General features: G+C 35.5%; 6 protein-coding genes and 1 non-coding gene across 7 annotated transcripts; 2 read left to right on the top strand and 5 right to left on the bottom strand.

Moving 5' to 3' along the window:
- Nucleotides 1-1,582: 1,582 nt before the first annotated feature.
- Nucleotides 1,583-3,976, bottom strand: ERB1 (ribosome biogenesis protein ERB1; the record flags this gene model as incomplete). The annotated part of the gene is made up of 1 exon (XM_019183710.1): nucleotides 1,583-3,976. The coding sequence occupies one exon, from the start codon at nucleotides 3,974-3,976 to the stop codon at nucleotides 1,583-1,585; it is 2,394 nt and encodes a 797-aa protein (XP_019037380.1).
- Nucleotides 3,977-4,349: 373 nt separating this feature from the next.
- On the bottom strand, nucleotides 4,350-5,819 carry WICANDRAFT_80326 (uncharacterized protein; the record flags this gene model as incomplete). The annotated part of the gene is made up of 1 exon (XM_019185044.1): nucleotides 4,350-5,819. The coding sequence occupies one exon, from the start codon at nucleotides 5,817-5,819 to the stop codon at nucleotides 4,350-4,352; it is 1,470 nt and encodes a 489-aa protein (XP_019037379.1).
- Nucleotides 5,820-6,080: 261 nt separating this feature from the next.
- Nucleotides 6,081-6,154, top strand: WICANDRAFT_t114. Its single transcript has one exon. It is a non-coding gene; the product is annotated as a tRNA-Ile (tRNA).
- A 568-nt stretch (nucleotides 6,155-6,722) lies between these two features.
- On the bottom strand, nucleotides 6,723-7,116 carry WICANDRAFT_64315 (uncharacterized protein; the record flags this gene model as incomplete). The annotated part of the gene is made up of 2 exons (XM_019183709.1): nucleotides 6,723-6,966; nucleotides 7,025-7,116. 2 exons carry the CDS (start codon nucleotides 7,114-7,116, stop codon nucleotides 6,723-6,725), a joined length of 336 nt encoding a protein of 111 aa, XP_019037378.1.
- Nucleotides 7,117-8,010: 894 nt separating this feature from the next.
- On the bottom strand, nucleotides 8,011-9,183 carry SPE2 (adenosylmethionine decarboxylase SPE2; the record flags this gene model as incomplete). The annotated part of the gene is made up of 1 exon (XM_019183708.1): nucleotides 8,011-9,183. One exon carries the CDS (start codon nucleotides 9,181-9,183, stop codon nucleotides 8,011-8,013), a length of 1,173 nt encoding a protein of 390 aa, XP_019037377.1.
- A 1,061-nt stretch (nucleotides 9,184-10,244) lies between these two features.
- WICANDRAFT_34302 (uncharacterized protein) lies at nucleotides 10,245-10,877 on the top strand (the record flags this gene model as incomplete). The annotated part of the gene is made up of 1 exon (XM_019182170.1): nucleotides 10,245-10,877. One exon carries the CDS (start codon nucleotides 10,245-10,247, stop codon nucleotides 10,875-10,877), a length of 633 nt encoding a protein of 210 aa, XP_019037376.1.
- Nucleotides 10,878-10,900: 23 nt separating this feature from the next.
- WICANDRAFT_64312 (uncharacterized protein) lies at nucleotides 10,901-13,240 on the bottom strand (the record flags this gene model as incomplete). The annotated part of the gene is made up of 1 exon (XM_019183707.1): nucleotides 10,901-13,240. One exon carries the CDS (start codon nucleotides 13,238-13,240, stop codon nucleotides 10,901-10,903), a length of 2,340 nt encoding a protein of 779 aa, XP_019037375.1.
- Nucleotides 13,241-13,332: the final 92 nt, after the last annotated feature.

The raw sequence follows: 13,332 nt of genomic DNA, 5'->3' as shown, positions 1-13,332 counted from the left end.
TCTAGCAGTTCTTGAAACAACTGAAAGCATTGTGAATATTGATGGTGGGAATTGCAAAGAAAAGAGGGAATAGATTCAAAGGAGATTGGGTGCTTTATATATAATTTCTAAGTTACCGATGCCCAACAAGATTTGTGTGTATAATTTGATATAAGAGAGGGTTTCCAATAAAATTCGATATCGGGACTGGATCAGGTTTTTTGGGACTTTTGCATAAAATTGGTTTGAAATGTCTGGTAAAAATGAGGTTACAACGGGAAGACAAGGACATACAAAGGAATACGCTGGGAATTGAGATGATTGTGGTTTTGTAACGTTTTGGGCCCCACTTTAAACAACTAATTGGGCATGAATAAGCTAAAATAACCAATATTTCAACGGTTGTAGTCTATACCACCTCGGAGATTAACTCTACAACCACCAAAGTGAGTATACTAAAGTAACTCAAGGGCTCTGGATAAGCCGGTACGCTCTACAACTAGGGCATCATTTAGCCTTTCGTAGTAGGACTCCTGTGGTTGACTATGTCCCGACAAGAGTGTGTATGAGGGTCTGGCTCCAGTCTCTGCTTGGGACTCGAGAGAAGACCTTACGTAATGGAGGGGCGGATGACTATAGCACTCCTTAAGACCGTTCAAACAGAAGGGCTAGTGCTACGAGGCTGACTCTGGAGAGATGAGATGGTGATGGTGGTACAGAGTAATAGAGTAATAGTGGCTGATGGTATCGATGGTATCATCAATAATGTGTAATGGTTGTTACCAGCTGGTTGTTATCATGTCTCTCTGCTGTCGATGACTCCCCTTCTCTATGACAGGTGCTCGAGACCGTTCTTAACTCCAACCATCAACAATACAAACTAGGTTTTAACAGATCAACCAGTCCAAAGGTCATCTCCTCGACTTTCCATCCAATCTCAGTTCCAATTCTCGACTGCCAATTAACTCTACTCAACCGTTACAACGTTGTCATACTCTTGGATCGCTTTGAGGGAAGACATTGAAGGACATTAATTCAGAGATATTTCGACTAATTAATTGTAGTTATATGATGCTTTGATCTAGTTCAAGTAAGCACCCCTTTAATAAAAGCCTCACTAACCACATGGGTTATGCTCTAAATCCCTCTCAGGGGTGTACTACCTCTCTCCAGCCTATAGCATCTCCATCTATAGAAAATCTGGGGTCCCCTTGTAATTAGGCTGTCTCATTTCTACACGGTTGAAAAAATTTAGGAAATCAGGACATGGACATTTTATCTTCATCATACCATTCTTTGGAATCTGTACCTCTCACTTTCTCGGCTTCTCAGCCTTACCGTTTACTTTAGGAAGGTTTGTAGATACTCTCTTGGTATGTACAAGTGGTGGTGGTGTACCTCTTATTGCCCATTTGTGTAGTCTATGTTTTCCTATTCCTATTTGATCGTGCGATACACCTTGAAATCGAAATCATGTAAAAGAAGCTCAAATTTGTGACTTGTAACTGGGTGTGCTGGCTTAAATCGGCTGGCTAAATAATAACGGACTACGAAGATGTTCAATGCAAATAAGGTACTTTTTAATTTCTAATATACAAAACCCTCAAGTTGTCCATAATCTTGCAACACCATCAGCTCCACTACTAAACAACCAAGCTTCCTTTGGATGCCAAACAATATCCAACACTCCCAAACTATTGATAACTTTATGACCGCTCAATTTCTTTAATGGAACCAACAATGGATTGGTCATCAAATCATCATAAACTGTACCATGGAAAACATGGATATTACCATCATCACTCGCACTAGCAAATAATGGTAACCCACCTTTATGATATTTGATAGATCTAACAGCTTTTTCATGATATCTTAGGGTCTTATATGGAGTAGTTTGTAAATCTAAATCATGCCATAATACTCTTTTATCAAATGAAGATGCTAATAAATGATCACCTCTTGGATGTATATCAATTTTGGATAACCATCTTGCACCTGGTAATAGTTTCTTAATTAAAACTTGTTGAGCTAAATCATAAACTCTAACATAACGTTGAGAACACACAAAGATTTGTGGTTTGAAAGGATGGAATTTAACATCCATTATTATACCTTTGGATTTCTTGAATGGTGATTGTGAAGAATGTTTTGAAATTTGATGGATTAAAACCGATGAATTACCTGAATCTGGTGAAACACTAACGAAATAATCACCTTTTCTGTGCCATGAAATGGATTTAACAGTCTTACGACACTCCACTGTTAATACAACACCTTGTGCAATCATTTCTTCACTTGGTTTGATCCATCTGGCATACTCCTTCTTGTTGGAAACTGCCTCTTCTTCTAAATCGGAATCTTCATTAACATTCAAATCATTCTTTTTAACATTACCAAATTTATTAAACCCAAACCCACTTTCTAATTTCAAACGACCTGTATTTTCAATATCAAATCCAAATATTGGAGGAGAAACAAGATAGATATGTTCACCTGCACTTATTGCTAAAATACCTGTACTTTGATCAGGATTCCATTCAACACTTTCCACATGATCTTCGTCGTTATCTTTACCAACAACTCTAATTGAATAAACTTCACGTCCGGTTAAAACTTCCCAAATCTTAACAGTACCGTCATCAGAACCTGTAGCTAACCATAACCCACTAGGATCAATCGATAATGTTCTAATCTTACCCTTATGGCCAACATAACTTGTAGAGCAACGGATAGGGAAAGGTCTTAGGTCTTTTGGTGATGGTAATTCAGGTATCAAACTTTCAGGATCAATATTCAATTTATTATGACGAACTCTTGGTGCCAAGTATAAATCTAAACTTCTCTCAAATCTTTCTCTAATGTTTTCTTCATAACCTGGAACTTTTCTTAATGATCCATATTTCTTTGGGATGAAATTTCTTTCACGTTCAGAAGGTTCCATTTCATTGAACTTAGCAATCTCTTCATCATTCAACAAATACTCTTCTGGAGGATTATAAGACTCTTCATTTGTTGGTGGTGCCATCTTTGGTGCTCTTAATGTCATTATATGATCAACATTATCCTGTGCACCATCACCCCAAAGATCATAGTTATGTTCCTCTTCTTCATCCACTGCTGGTTTGTTTGGAACGATACGGCCCTCTCTAATGGCTCTAACAATCTTCATAACTCTTTTCGCTTCATGTTTTGATGGGATGAATCTTCTTTTAGGTTCAGGTGTTGCTGTCAATGGCATGATTTCTTGCTTGGAGGTAAACCATTCAATAGTTGGTTCATATGGATTGATACTATCATCTGTGGATTGATTGATTTCTAATTTTCTAATCAATTCGATTTCCTCTTTAGTCAAGTTCAAATTACCACCAGTATTTGAGTCTAATAACCCAGTCCAACCTTCTGGTAAATCAATAGATTCTAGCAACTGTTCAAGGGCAGAACCTCTAGCAGGTCTCATTATTCTCTTACCATTGATATCATACCCAATATGTGGCATCTCCTCATATGCAGAAATTGGAATATTACCAATCGTGTTGAAATTTTCCACATCACTATCATCTGATTCATAAACTGGTTCAATCTCTGGCTTGATCACACGTGGTGTACCATCAATATATGTTGTTTGCTTATCAGAAGCATCACTTAATGAACGAATATGGACATTTGATAGTTTATCAGAAATTGAAGTATTATCTTTTGGTTCATCTTCAAATTCTAATGATTCTAAATCACTAATATTTTCAGGCTCATCTCCCAACATTGTATTAAACTCAGCATCTGAGTCATCCTCACTATCTTCTTCTTCTTCTTCTTCAGAGTATTCTTCTTCATCTTCACTAGCTTCATCATCAATCAATCCATTAACATTAATCTCATCATCTTGGTTCAATTCTTCATCTTCAGATTCTTCAACACTTTCCTCGGATTCTTCTTCGATCTTTCTCTTTCTAGGAGCTTCCACAACAGGAGCCCTCTTCAAAGATCCCTTCTTAGCCATACTGATCTTATCAAAATCAATAAAGTTGAATTAACTGTTTTGTTATTATCTTTTTTTCTCTTCTATAGTACATCTAAAAATTTTTTTTTCTGAAACCTCAATAGAGTGTCCGGACCGATGACCAGTTACCCTATACTGGTAGGGACACTCGTATAACGTTCAAGATTTTGATATTTCTTCCTTGAACATTTTGAAAGATTACCACTTGATGATATTAGCCAGATTACATTCATTTTATCAGTTGATTAAATCTTACTCAGTATGGGGTCCTGACTTGGAGAATGTTTCAACTACAATGTTTCATTCAATCAATTTAAAAACACCTACTGCTTTTACCTATACCAGCGTATGATTCAAGTTGAATCAGAATCATTCAATTAAAGCACAAATCCCACAGTCTCAGACCTTTGTGTCTCTTTGCTTTACGACTTGCTGCATCTTTTGAGCTAATGAGTTTCCTCTTTTTCCCTTTTGATGGTTCATCACTTTTTAATGTTGAAAGTTTCTCATCCTTTTTTAGATGCAAAGCTTCTATGGACTCATTAAACTTTGAATGCAGGACTTTGAGTGGCTCACTATATTTTTTCTGGTTAATTTTGATTTTCATACCAGAAATAGGTTGATTTGTTATTGTCTTTTGCTCACAATCTTCTTTCATAAAGTTCTTTATTTTCATGTAAATCATCATTGAAACAAGAATTCTTGAATTTAGTTGCTGCTTCTTATTATTCACCTGGTGGAAAAACTCAACATCGTTAACTTGATAAACTTGAACATTCTCCAAACTAAACAGCCCATCTTCAGTATACTTGAAATTATTTGATTCAAAAATAACAAACAAAGAGCCCGAGAGGTCATTAACAATACCACATTCCAACTCATTTGAGCAGACTTTATATGAAAACATTTGAAGCAAAATACTCTTTATCGTTTCCGATTCATCTGTTGAAGCCATTTTTGAAACCATTGGAGCTTTTCTATGTTCAATAAATAAAACCTTTTTGTCTCTCACGTCTTCATTAGCAGAACCAGGATTCATGGTAACAACCTTGTCAATATGTGAACTACTAACTCCTAAACTTTCTAGTTCATTTTTCAAGGAATCACCTGGTAAAGTGTTTCCAAATCCTAAACCACTGTCTTCGTGGTGTGTTAATGTTATGCTGAAAACCAATGAAAGAAATCCCACCACCGGGCGTATCACTCGAATAGAGAATTCACTTGCAAGACCATTCTCTGAAGCAGCAGCTAGCCGGTATTCATGGCGATCAAAGCAGATAACTGAAGTTAATTGCAATAAAGTTTGCAATCCTGATATGTACGAGCTTATGTTCAATTTCCTAACCCTATCAAAAATTTCATCCTCCATTTGTTTAATGTTTTTCAACAAGTAGCCTTCATAATTGACTTTGGAAAAGTTTCCAATTTCTATGTCTGCTAGTCTTCTGGTCAATTGATTTGATGATCCTTTCAGTGAAACATTGGTTGAGCTTGCAATGGAAAAAGGAAGTTTCCATAGTTTTATGAAGGTAGTAAAACTGAAGGGACCGCACTCAACATATTTGACATTAGTCTTGTTATTCTCAGCAAAGCGCATTTCATCAAATTTCAAAACTTCCCGTAAGATAAAGGTATAAATTTGAGAGATCCACAGGTTTGTTAATTGGGGTTCAACAGAGTTTGGAGAGTTAACTTGGTGAAAGTTTTTCAAAAAATTTGAATGATTGATTTCAACCAAGTCCTTTTCCACCTCCTTTTCAATATTTTCAAATAGCTGGTCACGATTAGCATGGAGAAGCCTTTTTGATTCTAAGAGTTGAGTATCACTTGGTTCTGCAGACATAGTGATGTTGGAAGATGATTAAATATTTGCCCTACGATTAATGTGGACTGGTGGGAAGTTTGGAAGTTTTGGTTCTTGGTTCTTGAGTTACTTGGACTTTATTAACATCCAGTCAACGTAATTTCACGCTGCAATTTCTTTAGAAGAGAATATTTTACCTTTAATGTAAACAGTAATGCAGGTTAAATTTGGCGAAATAATGGTAGGGCCACGCACAAATGCTCAGTGTGGAAACCCGCAAAAATCGAAATTTTGTAAATTGGTCCCTTGGCCCAGTTGGTTAAGGCGTGGTGCTAATAACGCCAAGATCAGCAGTTCGATCCTGCTAGGGACCAGTCTTTATTTTTAGCCGTTTTTCATGCGATTTAGGGCTTAAAATGTCTATTTTTGAAAGTATATTATGGATAATTTTTTTGTAGCATTTTCTGATGGTTTTTGGCTGTTATGTTGTGGGGTTGAGATGATTTTTTTGGTGAAGGAAAAGTTTCTGTGCGGTGCTGCCATTATGCCCCGGGTCATTAAGCGAACCTTGAGATCTTAAAAATCTTCATCAAACTCTTCATTCGAGAAATCTACACAATGAGAAGGTCAGAATAAACAATCATTATGGTATTGGTTTTTTGGTCTAATTAATCTTCTAATCTATTATCTAGGAGGCCCTTGAGGCTCTCTATATTGCTATGTAGTGGCTGTGAACTAAAATATCAAACTTTGTGTCAAGTTCCAATGGCTCAAGCAGTTCCACGTCATCAGATTCAAGTGTTTATAATGAGCATATTGATAATCATTCACAGTTAATTTGGCAAAATGTGTTAGTTAGGAACAAGGGGGTCCCTAGTTTCAAGTTCAGGCGTAGAGTTGGCAGTTTTCAGGAGGAGTAAGCAAAATGAGTATCGATTTGATTCAAACATCACGAACGTCAACTTCTTTTGGGTAAGCACCTTTCAATTCCCAACCATGTTTCTTTTCTGGGTTTCTCTTCAGCTTGAAAAAAAATTTGGTAACTCTTTTGGTCTTTGGTTCTGGTGGTGGAGTTGGGATGTCAGTTGGATCACGTAATTTGATAACTAATGTACGTTTGACACCTTTTTTACCATTGAAATTGTTGATTGTCTTTCTGTAGTATTGTGTAGCCATTGTTGCAGCTCTAATATTTGTTTTTGTTAATGAATGAAAAATGAAGATGGAGTAGCAGATATTATGACTTCTTATAAAGACTTTGGTGAAAAGTTTTCTGTTGGTTGGAAAGAGCTGAATATTCAAATTCTGGACTTTGTGGTAACTGAAATCTTCTCATATTGATGAAAAATGGATCTGGCCAACTGTATCTCTGGCAACGTATAGCTAGCAGAATATGATCTAGCTAGTGTTGGCATGGCTCCATCATATGAACTTCTGGATATAGTGATGCTGAACAGAAAACTGGTGGATAATGAAGCGCTTTGAGTTACATGATCATCTCATTTTACTATGAACTACTACATTATTAGCGCTGATTACTCTGTCATAAACAATAAAGGCGCTGGCTGAAAATTCATGGCTTTCTCATTTTTTGAGCTATTGTAATTCATGACATGACATGAGCTTATCCAGAACTAGGTCCTTCATTGATGATCCGCTAGAGGTGTTTTTCAATAAACGTCAACATTATTCAAGATCCACATCTATCTAATCTTTGATACTCAAATAATCTAACTTTATGCTCAAACACACCTGTTACCGCTCAAAGTTTTAACATTCAGTATGTTTTTATCTTCTGTTATAATATCATAGATTCATTATAACGTAACCTCCAACAACTACAACTTCCAAAACAACATCTCACAGCACACAACAGTATATTTATAATCCACTGCTAATTTATACATACGACAATATTTTATGACACATAAACATAAAAAAAAACTTATAATGAATAATTACTTGTCCTCCCAAACAAAAATTAAATCATTATACCGAAAAAAAAAAGAAAAAGATCTAGATTTCTCAAAGATCAGTATTGTAACATATTGACGCTCTTCAAAAAAAACTTCTAGATTTTTATTTTTTTTTCATGATTTAATTATAAATTCTTTTCCTTCAACTCAAAATTAAAATAATCTAACTCTCTCCCATTTATACTCCTTCTTTTTAAACTTTTTATTATAAAATTTTCTTTTTAGCTTATGCTTAGGGTATGGGCCTTTTTAATTCAATATTCAATTGATAGCCCATTAATCAATTCTGCTTCATCAATTTGGAAACTGACATATAGTAATTGATAATTATCAAGATCATACAAGATCTTGTCAACTTTCTTATAACCTTTAATATGATCCAATCTTCTTAAAGCTTCAAAATCTTTACCATAACCTGAACAAAACAATGTGAATTGGAACTTATGAGGTTTGAAAACGTTTAAAACCTTGTACAAGACATCAACATTGTTTAACCCATATTTCAATGGATTAACATTTGATTCAAAAGAAGCATAAGACCAATCTTTTTCAGGTGTAACATGTATAGTATAATAAGAATCATCATCCAGGATTGAATTTGAAGAATATCCACATGGGGTGAATGCGAAAGCATCATGTTCTTCAACTTTATTATACAAGTTGTTCAAACCTGTATTATTTGAAGTGGAATGACCCAAGAAATGACCTAGATCATGTTCTTCATCAATTTCAAAACCTGGTTTACGAGATGTATGGAATTGTAAGGCACGATCTGGTGATAATTCAGTCATCAAGATTTCAAAAGTTTCATCAATTTCTTCATCATCATGAATAGTGGATTTTTCTGAAGTTGGTTCGGTTGTATATAAATGCCAATGATTATTATCAATTCTACCGATTAAATAATGTGACCCATTTTCGAAAAACCCATTCAAATAATCAACCTCGTCTGTCCAATTCTTATGGATTGATTTTTGCTTCAATGGGAACATGAATGCTCTTCTTGAATAGAAAACTTTTGATGGTTCTAATCTATTCTTCTTATTTGTGAAATTCCAACCCAATTGGATTTTAACCATTTCAAATAATGAACCCAAACAATGTAAAGTAGTTGTTGTACCACAAGTTTTCAAAATCAATTTATGATCATAAACAAATAATGAAGATTCAGATAATAAAAAAGCATCCAATTTTGAAGTGGATTTAACTGATAAAACTTTACAATTAACCAAATCTAAAATCTTCCCCCAATCATCAAATGAGATTGATCTAAGAGTTTTATCACCTGGGATATCTTTTTCACTATGATAAAACCAAATTTCCAACAATTTTTCAGGTCCTTCAAAAGCTTCAGTTGAATCCAAATTGATTGACAATTCATGATCAATATAGGTATTCTCAGCAGCGTTGAAAGTAACTGGAGTCATTTTTTCTTTTCTTTAAACAAGTTTCTATTCTTTTGCTTTCACCGAGTGGGAGGGATATCTCGGTGATTTGTAGGTTATAACCTTCAAATGTAATTTTTTTTTGATAATATAGATGCAAATTGAAGCAACAAGCAGATAGTTATTGGAAGTTCAACGATTTAATAACGACTTATCCTGGTTTCTTTGGAGGGTTTAGACGTAAGATGAACTCTAGAGGCATACGATTCTCTAAAACTGTTAAAACCAAAGTCACAAGACACAATAGGCAACGGAAATTCAAAAGACAAGGACAGCAGCAGTTAACAATTGACTGGGTGATGGTGTTCTATCTTCTGGATGGATCTGGGGGTTGCCTGTGGAGAGATGGACTTTATTGTGTTGTAACAATGAATCAAAAGTTGTTGAAATTGATGAAAAATTTTTGTTGTTTGATCACTTCGCAAACAATCGATTTCTCGAGAAAAAATTAAAATGGGGACAGAGATCGTCGCTGGGTTTAGGCGGTAGGCGGGGGTGGTTCTCTGTGCGTGCGTGGACCGGGTGAGCCTAGCGCTAGGCATAGAGGGCCTTTATAGTGTATTCCAGACAGAATAGATTGTAGAAGCTCCTGTATTTGATGAGATTTAATGACTACGATGTAAATTAAGTAGCATATACTTGTATTGATTGTAGCTATCTTCAAAAGATGTCCCCCAGGCATGAAACACATTCTATTACGGTCATTTAATAAATAGATGAGTGATTAATTGGGTGGTGGCTGTTTGGTCTGGGACCAGGGCAGAGGCTAAGATGGACCCAGTGGACAAGAGAGTGTACTCCCTTCTGGGCCCAAATCAGACACTACAAAACGTAGCATCCGTTGAGAAACTGCTCTGAGATCCGTTGATTTTAGTGGGAATTACAGAAGGAAACTTTTCACTTTGCAAAGTTTTTTTTTATAGAGCTAGGCAGGGCCACGTAACCATTTCCGTTTGCAGAGGGCATCGAAAGAGCTTTGAAGAGAGCCATCAATAAAACTATACCAACTTGAACTTATTTGCGTTTATTGCTTACACAGAGCCATGTTGAAAAGGGGAATAGAGTCTGACAGAAACCAGGACTGCACAGTGTATGTCGGTAACCTGGATAAACAAGTTAATGAAGGACTGCTCTACGAATTGTTTCTACAGATTGCTCCAATCAAGAACATACATCTACCAAAAGATCGTATTCTAAGGACACATCAAGGTTATGGATTCGTGGAGTTCAAAAATGTCAAGGATGTTGAATATGCTGAAAAGGTTATGAGTGGTACAAAGCTGTTTGGGAAGAATATCAAAGTGAATAAAGTTGGCAATAATGCTGCAAATAACGATAATCTTGATATTGGGTCAACATTATTTATTAAGAATTTGGATGAATTAGTTGATGAAAACTTATTATTTACAATCTTCAAACAGTTTGGTAATTTTTTCAAAAATCCAATTGTGGTTAGAGATGATCAAGGTAATTCAAAGAAACATGGATTTATCTATTATAAAAATTTCAAGGATTCTGATAACGCCTTATCCAAAATGAATAATCAATTCATATTAAACAAAAGAGTACAAATAGACTATGCACATAAAAAGAAGAATGGTAAACTGGTTAAACATGGGGATGAGACTGAAAGATTGCTATTGACTGAAGCAGAAAAGAACAACTACAACATATAACTCTCTATATATAAAATCTATCATTAATGCTCCTTAACGACAACATCTCTTAGTTTCATGTAGTACTGATTCAAACTCATATCTTCAGTATAAATCACCTCTTTGCCATCAGAAGTAATACCAGTAACAAATGCAAATCCATTATCATTATTTGAAGGATTCAATCTTGATAACAAAAATCTATCCTGTGATTTACCTTGATCAGTAATGATATATCTAGGAAATGGAAACCTACCCTGTATGATCTCCACTGCATCTTTTTGAGATTGTTCCAACATTTCATAAACATTTGCAAATTCCTCTCGATCAAGTTCTTGATCTCTCCATGCTGCAGCTATTTCACCAATGTGTATAACCACATAAAAAAATGAATCCATTAATAAAACAGCATCTCTTTGAAGTGAAGAAGAATCCAACAACACAGGTTGAGGAGTTGGATCAGTTGCTGTATATATTGATAATGTGGGTTGGATCATAGTTAAAGAATCATCAACATTGGATTTTTGGAATATATCAACATAAAAAGTGCTTTCATCTGGTGTGTTGTTGAAATTTGTCAATATTGGTGATTTTTTGGAATTGTAAACAAATTGTGGTAATAATGAGAATAATTCATTCAATTTGAAAGATGATGGTTCCTTTTTGATATAAATACCAAATCCTTTACAAAGATGAATCAATTGTTCATCAACTTTTTGCGAAACCTCAGCATGATCTAATAATCCTCTTTGTATCTTATCAGTTGTTTCTCTAAGCATCAAAACCACAGCAGTTCCTTGATCGAAATTCTCCTCCAATTTGAGTGTGTTCGTGGTGGCTTTTTTCAATGTTGTGACTTTTAATCTTAGTGACCCGTCAACATGTTTATAACTCGTCAAAAATTGTATATAAAAGAACCCAGGAATACCTCTTCTTTCATTACCATATGCAACTGTTTGAACTTTGAAATACACAGCATAACCATGTCTTGATGAAATCATTGGTAAATTCCAACTGTTTGTAAAACCCTCACCCACTGCAACGTCACTATGATTTTTACCATTATTTGGCACTTTGGCACCATTACCAATCATCCCTGCAACTTCTAAAGCTGATGATGTTAGCACAGTCATGTTCCCTCTAGCTTGCATATCAACAACACCTTCCTCATTCAATTCAAACACTTTATTGAAAGTTTCCTTGAAAATGTTCGTGGTGAATGAATCAGTCATAATTAGGATACCACCGGTCCAACCTGTTAAATTCTTCATCTCATAAATACCTGGTTGATCATAACTACTTGCAAACACATTAATACTATAAATTGATGAAGATGTAGTATTCTCACCTGTTTTCTCATTAGCAGTAAGTGAAGAAGCTCTTGATGCAATCGAATCATAAAATTTAATAGCTTTTTTCAAATGAGTTGCATTTCTTTTCCTTATATCGTTGAATGATCTAATTGGTGAACTTTTCTCAACATCAACAACTTTCCCCTGTCCAACTGTACATGGCCCTCCAATGAATAACAAGACATGCCCCGATGCATTCAAAAACGCACCATCCATCAATCCTGAAGCAATTGCTAATGCAGATCCAGTACACCTTTCAGGTCGTTGAGACGAAGATGTCAATGAAGTAGTTTTCAAATTTGATATAATAGTTATCAACCTAGACCTGGCGTAATCATCCGATAGTGGGGTAAAATATCTATTCAATGTCCCCAAGACATTTTCATACTTGCTGTTGAAAGGTCTAGTCCCATTACCGGCAATTCCCAATAATTTCTGAACATCTTGCTCACTATAAGTTTTCGAACCTTTGAAAACATGCATTTTTGGAATCAATGCGGAACCTAATTCGTACAACCTCACATTTGAATCAAACACAATCAATCCGATATATGCTCCCATGGGGTGAAGGTCTATTGAATCTATTATCTTTTGTTTTAACGCTTCAAGATCCGGTTCTTCCAATGTCAAATCAATCACATAAAGAAACAATAAGGGACTAGCCATGGGATCCACCATAACGTATTCAACAGAGCTAGTTATCGGATCCAATTCCTCTAAAACATGATTAAAATTATAATTCCCCTGAAATTTATTCCTTGTTAAACATAATGAACATGTCCAAACTTTTGCAATGGAATCTATTGATCCAAACGGATTAAGCACCGCTGAACAATTGTTACATTTGAATGGGGCTCTATAAATCCTTGGTAAGTCCTCTCTTGGATTCAACGGTGTATAAAGACACCCCAATGGTGCTGTTATTTTATCTTCTTCTGCTCTCGTCACAGGGAAAGCATTCCAATTGAATCTGACACCATCTTTATCTTCTATTTCATAGATATCATCAACATCTAAAGAGCCAGCCTTCATCCGGGGGTCAGTAACAGTCAATGATGATACATGAGGTGGTACTCACACTGCCATTCATCTGTGGAAATAATTGCCCCTTCGTGTTCTTCGAT

Source organism: Wickerhamomyces anomalus (genome assembly GCF_001661255.1).
Source record: "Wickerhamomyces anomalus NRRL Y-366-8 unplaced genomic scaffold WICANscaffold_5, whole genome shotgun sequence".
Classification (NCBI taxonomy): domain Eukaryota; kingdom Fungi; phylum Ascomycota; class Saccharomycetes; order Phaffomycetales; family Wickerhamomycetaceae; genus Hansenula; species Hansenula anomala.
Note: the sequence above shows the minus strand (reverse complement) of the source record. Positions and strands in the feature narration are given on the sequence as shown.